General features: G+C 53.9%; 1 protein-coding gene across 1 annotated transcript; it reads left to right on the top strand.

Annotated features, from left to right (window-relative positions):
- The first annotated feature begins 4565 nt into the window (after positions 1–4565).
- On the top strand, positions 4566–7314 carry LOC134562435 (olfactory receptor 14A16-like). Its single transcript, XM_063419831.1, has one exon. It carries the CDS (start codon positions 5662–5664, stop codon positions 6592–6594), a length of 933 nt encoding a protein of 310 aa, XP_063275901.1. The 5' UTR covers positions 4566–5661; the 3' UTR covers positions 6595–7314.
- Positions 7315–7750: the final 436 nt, after the last annotated feature.

Here is a 7750-nt window from a genome sequence, read left to right as displayed (position 1 = left end):
GCTACAGTCAGCTGTATGTAACTCCTGTGTCTCCTATAACCAGAGAGAACAGGCGGGGAAAACTCGGGGGCTGCGGTCGCGTATTCGCGCCGTTTCTCCAGCCCCGGTGGCACCGGGGGGTCCCCGCAGCCTTGCTTGGCCGATGGGAGATCTGCCCGGGCCGGGGTTTCCCCGAAAAGCAGGGCTTCCTATGCGGAGCCACTCCACGGGCCCGCGGGCTGCGGCAATCAGAAACGAAAGAAAAAAAAGAAAAAAAAATCCCCGCCGCTGGGTCCTAAAATCCACCCGCTGCTACTTGCAAAGGTAAAATGACGCCCTCCCAGTTTGTGGTACCGATCAAATGGAGGTCTTTACCTGGTCCGTGGTATCATATGCTGAGTCAGAAGCAACTGAAGGTCCTGTCTTTAGCTCACTCGTGGCTGGGCAACCACAAGCTACGAGCTTATCCCTACCCACCTATAGCAACAACATGTGGCCAAAGTGGCTAAGGTAATTGAACTTCCCAAAAAGCTTATAAGACCCTGAAAGGTCTCCAGCTCCGCATGGGTTTCTATATTTAAACCCAGGTTGGGAGCCAATTGATATTTTAACCCTCCTTATTCCCCTCAAGGGTCTCAGCTAGCTCAGCCATTCTCAGGCCTAGGAGGATTATATCAAGAAAGACAGGATAAGGATTCAAAAGAGGCTCTCACCCTTTTTGCTGCTTTATTCCAGGTTGGTGTCCCAGGAGAGAGAGAGCGAGGTCCCGGGGGACAGGGGTCTTTTCTCAGGGATTCTGAGGGAGGGGCAAGCTGGCACACAGCCAATGGGGTCAGAAGGGGAAGGAAGGGTCAGACTACATGACAGGAGTTCCAGGAGTCCCTGAGGGAGAAGAAACCATTTCCCCAGGGGGATGTAACAGCTTTCCACTTTCCTTTAATCCCTAAATGCAACAAGAACCATCTATAAAAAGAGCATAATGTGTTTCTTCTGCTGGCAGTTGGTTATACGGTGGAGCTTCTTCGGCACATGTCATCTGCTGTCTTGTTCCTCTTCATCAGTGAGAGTGAAGTTTTCATCTTCAGGACAATGTGTAATTATCACCAAAATCCCAGGGCCATTCAGTTTTCCAGTACGGGTGTGCTGTGTGATGAGAGCAATCTATTTCCTCCATGTGGCATTGGTGGCATGGTGGGTAGAGGGAACCTCTGCTTTGAACATCCACCCCAGCACTGGTAGTCAGGGTGCAGGAGGAGTTGTGTTTCAGTGCCAGTCACCTCTGAGGTGGCTTGGACTCCTTCATAGGGTGCAAAATTTCCTTCTCTGTTGGAGTGTAGTTGGCTTCAGACCCTCTGTAGCTTCAGCTCCAGAATCCCAGTGGTCGGCCTCAAGTCTCCCCAGGCACCTTCTGCCAAAGGCTCCAGGACAGGCCATGGTTCCCGGCTGCAGAGTAGAGCACGTTCTTCACCTCTGGTCCTGTCCTGACTGGGCCAAAGGCTACCTGATGAGCCATCTCCTGCTTGATCTGGGCAGAGGCTTGCTGCTGTCCAGGGCACCAGTGGAAATCGTTCTTCTTGTGGGTGACCAGGTAGAGAGGGCTCACAATCTGGCTGTACTCAGGAATGTGCATTCTCAAAAACCTAGAGCATCCAGCAGAGCTTGTGTTTCCTTCTTGTTGGTTGGTGGAGACATTGCTGTGATCTTGTTGATGACCTCAGTGGGAATCTGATGCTGCCCATCTTCCCACTTTTTTCCCAGTAACTGGATCTCTCAAGCAGGTCCTTTAACTTAGCTCTTCTTAATGAAACCGGCTTGAAGGAGAATCTGGATGATCTTCTCTCCTTTCTCAAACACTTCAGCTGCAGTGTTCCCCCCCACAGTCATGTCATCGATGAACTGCAGATGTTCTGGAGTCTCCCCTTTTTCCAGTGCAGTCTCAATCAGTCCATGGCAGGTGGTGGGACTGTGCTTCCACCCCTGGGGCAGTGGGTTCCAGGTGTCCTGCACTCCCCTCCACGGGAAGGCAAACTGAGGCCTGCATTCTGCAGCCAGAGGAATGGAGAAAAATGCCTTGGCAATGTCAATAGCACCACTTGGCTGCCTTGGACTCCAGCTCCAACTGGAGCTCCAACATGTCTGGCACAGCAGCGCTCAGTGGTGGAGTCACTTCATTCAACGCACCACAGTCCACAGTCAATCTCCATTCTCTGTCAGATTTGCACACAGGGCAGATGGGGCTGTTGAAGGCTGAGTGTGTTTTGCTGACCACCCCTTGGCTCTCCAGCTCCCAGATCATCTTGTGCATGGGGATCACAGCATCTCGATTTATCTGATATTGCCAGCAATGAACTCTGAGGTAGCAAAATGTTGCCCTGGTTTTTCAGAGCTTTTTTAAAGCCTTCTACTTTTTCATAACATGGAGTCAAACATTTAGTTGTCTGTGCAAAATTAAGAGTGAGTTTTTCACTTTCTCACACTTTGGAGCATAAACAAATTTTCTTGTTTTTGGCAGAGCTGTTGGGTGGGGCAGGAGCAGGGCAGCCCCAGCGTTCCCGTCTGTGTGACACAGCAGTGACAGCCCCAACATTCCATCCCTGGAGACGCTCCAAGGGAAGTGTCCACACCCGTGTCCAGTCAACACAACTGACTGGCCACTGACCCTGAGTGACCACGGCCCTGCCAGCCCGGAGGCACCGCTGGGGCAGCTGCATCTCAGCCGTGTCCCAGCTCCTGCAGCCCCTCCTCTGCCCCGAACCCTCCTGCACCACAGGGAGGGGCTCATTTCAGTGCCCCTCAGGGGTCTCCTCTTGGGGTTGGAGAACACCTGGCAATGGAACCTTGGGGTGAAAATAGAGATTTTGGTCCACCCTAGCAAGGCCAGAAGTGAAACTTTGTTCCTTTTGCCTTGGTGCCTTGGAGGCCCCCGGGTGTTTTCTGCACTGAGTTCCAGCCCCCAGCACTCACTGAAGGCGCTCCCTGCAAATGTCACACTGCCAGTGCCCTGTGCTTGTGTCACCTGCTGTGGCTGGGCATGAACAGAGCTCCTGGACTTGCGTTTCCAGGTGGAAACCAAAACTGAGGCACTGGAGATACGTGCATATATAAACTGGAACGGGAGCATTTGTTGAGGGGGAAATCTCCTCATCCTGTGCCACCCCATGTGAACTCTGGGATTCTCTTGTGCTGAGGGACTTGAGGTGTCTGGCTGAGCAGGAAAGGTGAGCCTGAGACAGGAGTTTTCCTTTGCTAAAGCAAAGCCTCAGCATAGAAAGAACATTGTGCCCTTGGCAAGGGGGGATTGTGTTAAAAGAGCTGTCACATCCCTGCTGGATTGGACATGGAAAGTTGTGGTGCCATCCTTTCCTTCCCTCCAGCCCTCAGCAGGAACTTGGATTGAACAGGGACATGAGGAAAAAGGAATTTCCCTGCCAAGGCAGGGCTGTGGTGCAACACATCCCCCAGCAGGAGTCTGGAGCAGCCCAAGGCTCTGTGTGCCCAGGCAGAGGCAGGCAGGACGCAGAGCTGTCAGCAAAGGAAGGGCCCAGCCAGGTGGGGCAGCCGGGGGATGACGACAGCCTGCAGGGACAGAGGCGCAGGGCATGGACACCGTAGCACAGCCTGGGCTGCACAGGGCACAGGCATGGGCAGCAGCTGAAAGGCCCTGACACAGCCAACTCCTGCAGCACTTGGGCCATGGCTGCCGGCCCTGGGCCTGAGGCATCAGGAGGAGACAAGTGACCCTTGCAGGCCTGGGGCCTCATTGCCTCCTTGTCCCTGCTCAGCAGCCTGGCAGGGGCCGCCCCATGGTGCTGCCCTTGGCATTGCACATCCCCACATCCCAGTGGCCCGGGAAGAGCCCTGAGCAAGGAGGGAGGGACAGGATCTGCCTTGGCAGGGGCTGGGGCTCAGGCCTTGGCCCTTGGCATTCCTGAAACACATCCAGGTTTGTTCAACATCAGAGACAGCTTTGCCTTGTTTGTCCCCACCTGTCTTCACTGCCTGCACTGTTCTGCTCTAGCTGGAACCTGGGGACACTTTCTGAGTCGTGTTTCTCTGTGGGACCCATTAAAACTTCAAGAAACTTTAGTATTTCAATTTAATTTTGACTTCTTGAGAAGTTTTTTGAACACTCTCTCAGGGACTGAGTCTCATGTAAACAACACAAAACCTCAAGAGACTCATTAAAGTCCTTGTGCTGTGTCTGTGCTGCTGAGCTGGGCTGGGCTCCTGGCACAGAGGCAGCTTTTGGAAACCAAGAAGACCTTTAAAAAGACGTTTCTCCTGAGGAGCAGTTCATCTCCCAGCCCAGCAGGGCTGAGGGCACTGCCTGCAGGTACCTGAGAGCAGTGAAGCAGACAGAGGGTCAAAGCAACATGAAGGACAATTCTGAGTTTATTCATGGAGAAATCTTCACAACTTTTGGAAATTCTGAGCTTCTTCTTGGAGAAATGTTTCCCACTTCTGACACAGTAAGTCTGTGGCTGCAGGGATGTCCTCAAGCTGAGCCAGGACAGCACTGAGGTGACTGTAAGGATGGCTCTGCTGCCCTTGCTGCTTTGGGGGAGGATGTGCTCCAGAGCGGGGCTGCCCTGGGCACCGTCAGAGGGACAGGGCAGGACGGCTCCTGCTGCCAGGGACGGCTGCAGGGGCTGAAGCTGGGGCTGCAGTCAGGGCTGCCCAGGGCTGTGGTGCAGAGCAGGTGCTGCAGCCCTGAGGGCTCTTGGCCAGCCCAGGGCATCTGCCACCTGCCAGGGGCAGCTCTCAGCCTGCCTGGGAGCTCCCATGGACTGTGGGGAGAAGTTGGAGGTGGAAGGAGCCACCCCCATCAGGGCAGATTCCTGCTGCTGTGGAGATGGTGCTGCATGGCCAGGGCTGCTCTCAGCTTTCTCATGAAGGAAAGGGAAAGGGGCTGTCAGGGTTGTCTGTGTCACTGACACTCCTGCACTGTCACCCTGGGGATCAGCAGATGTGCCTCAGATCTCCCTCAGAAAGTGCCTCCACACCCTCCTCTAGCTACAGACAGCAGCAGCAGCACCTTGGCTTGCAGCATCTCTGTTTGAGCTGCCCTTAAGGCCCTGGTGCCAGGGAGATGCCCCTGGGCAGTGCCGTGTGCTGGGAGGGGTGTGCAGGGCAGAGCTGAGCCCCCAGGGCTGGGCTGCACTCTGGGAGAACTGGCAGGGACAAGACTTTTATAAACAGCTACCAGTAAGCACAACTCAAGGCAGCCAAGAGCCAGACGAAGCCTGGATATCCCTCCCTGTCCAGCAACACAGAAAAAAAAGGAGAGAAGTCTTTAGGGAAATTTATTTTGAAATTGCAACCTTCATATAGTCCACTTTTTTTTTCTTGCGTGTTTTAAGTGCAATCAGCCAGAAATAGAGGGAGGTGTATTTAGGAAAAGGGCATCTTTGTGAGGCCTGCAGGTCTCAGTGCACGGGGGTACAGGGAGCTCTGTTTTCCCTCTGGGCTTCCCGTGTTGAAGCTGAGAGCAATGCTTAAGATGAGATAGGAACTCAGAAGCTGCAGAAACATGAACTAAAAGAAGTTTATCAAAGTTCCCTCACAAGAAGAGAAGTGATTTTGAGGGGATTCCAAATAAAATAGTATAGGATTGACTCAAATAAATTGGTGTCACTTTGTCAATGTATTCTTTCAACAGCCCACAATGCCCAGAGTGAGGAAATGTGCAACAGCAGCTCCATCAGCAACTTCCTCCTGCTGCCATTGGCATACACGCGGCAGCTGCAGCTCCTGCACTTCTGCCTCTTCCTGGCCATCTCCCTGGCTGCCCTCCTGGCCAACGGCCTCATCATCAGCGCCGTAGCCTGCGGCCACCTCCTGCACACCCCCATGTTCTTCTTCCTGCTCAACCTGGCCCTCAGTGACCTGGGCTCCATCCTCACCACTGTGCCCAAAGCCATGCACAATTCCCTCTGGGACACCAGGAACATCTCCTACACAGGATGTGCTGCACAGGTGTTTTTCTTTTTATTTTTCATGTCAGCAGAGTTTTCCCTCCTGACCATCATGTGCTACGACCGCTACGTGTCCATCTGCAAACCCCTGCACTACGGGACCCTCCTGGGCAGCAGAGCTTGTGCCCACATGGCAGCAGCTGCCTGGGCCAGTGCCTTTCTCAATGCTCTGCTGCTCACAGCCAATACATTTTCCCTGCCCCTGTGCCATGGCAATGCCCTGGGCCAGTTCTTCTGTGAAATCCCACACATCCTCAAGCTCTCCTGCTCGAAATCCTGCCTCAGAGAACTGGGGCTCATTGTGCTAAGTGCTTTTCTATTTTTTGGCTGTTTTGTGTTCATTGTTTTCTCGTATGTGCAGATTTTCAGGGTTGTGCTGATGATCCCCTCTGAGCAGGGACAGCACAAAGCCTTTTCCACCTGCCTCCCTCACCTGGCTGTAGTCTTCCTGTTTATCAGCACTGGCACATTTGCCTACCTGAAGCCCCCATCCATCTCCTCGCTATCAATGGATCTGTCAGTGTCATTTGTGTATTCGGTGGTGCCCCCAACCCTGAACCCCCTCATCTACAGCCTGAGGAACCAGGAGCTCAAGGCTGCAGTGTGGACACTGATCACTGTACGATTTCACAAACACTAAACTGCTGGTCAATTTATGCAAGTCGCTTTTAATAATATTCATCTTTGATACACCTTGGTGGTTTGGTTATTTGGGTTTTTTTCTTTGTTTTATTTTTCAGTGATATTCACAAAGAAAGGCCATCGTTTCTTCCATTTCTTGTGTTGTTGTCCTGCACATTTTCTCAGGTCCTAGACTGTGTCAATGATGAGCTGTGCTCTTGGGGGCTTTTAAATGAGCAAAAGGATCTCCTAGCAGAGTTTTCACTGGAGAATCCACTTTATTTTCCCTTCTGTGTGGCTGCAGCAGCAATGTCTGTGTGCAGAGCTGGGGCAGATCAGTGCTGGCACAGCAGCTGTGCCCAGCAGCAGCAGCACTTGGTGTTGCCAGTGCTGCTGCCGTGGCCCTGCCCCGCTGCCCTCCTGGCCCTGCTGTTGCTGTAGGGCCTGAGTGCTCTCGGGGCCGGGCACAGGGCTGGGGGTGGCAGTGCCGGGGCTGCAGCAGGGACAGGCCACGGGCACTGCTGGGGCAGCGCTGACGCCTCAGGCCAGGGCCTGGGGGCTGCAGGCTCCTTGCCCAGGCTCTCTCCACAACACGGCCAGGCCAATGCTCAGCACAGAAAAGCCCCGTCAGCAGCCCCAGGCTGGCCGTGGGCAGGCTGGGGGCAAACAGCATGGCTGGGGCTCTGCAAGGTCCCTGGGGTAGATGGAAAGGAGCAGCAGAGCAGGGCCTGATCCATCCCCACTGCGCTGGACACCCCAGGGCAGCGTCCCAGAGCATCCTCATGCACCTGCCAACAACATCCCCCCTCTGCAGCCCTGGCCTCTCCCCCAGCTCACACAGGTGCTGCATCCTTGCAGGCACAGCCACGGCAGCCCTGCCTCAGGAGCCCCTGTTTGCACTGCCCAGAGCAGGCGTGAGCACTCCCATGGTGTTGGTGTGGGGAGATGAACCTGAGTGACCTGAGTACAAATACCATCAACCCCTGGGGCCAGGAAGGGCTAGCAGATGGGAGGGAAACCACTTAGGTTTGTGTCATGGGTTAGCACTGGCCAGATGTTAATGCACCCATGAGTGTATGTTTTTCCTAATGAGTTACTCTGGGATGTGGTCAAGAACAGAGCAGAGCAGGCCTAAAACTTGAAAACAGAGAACAAAACTTTATTACATTACATAA

The sequence above is a fragment of the Prinia subflava genome, chromosome 27 (genome assembly GCF_021018805.1).
Source record: "Prinia subflava isolate CZ2003 ecotype Zambia chromosome 27, Cam_Psub_1.2, whole genome shotgun sequence".
NCBI lineage: Eukaryota > Metazoa > Chordata > Aves > Passeriformes > Cisticolidae > Prinia > Prinia subflava.
This window is presented reverse-complemented; position numbering and strand designations above follow the sequence as displayed.

What these genes read in the sequence shown, in the direction of transcription:
- LOC134562435 (XM_063419831.1), top strand. Translation starts at nt 5,662, where the DNA reads ATGTGCAACAGCAGCTCCATCAGCAACTTCCTCCTGCTGCCATTGGCA.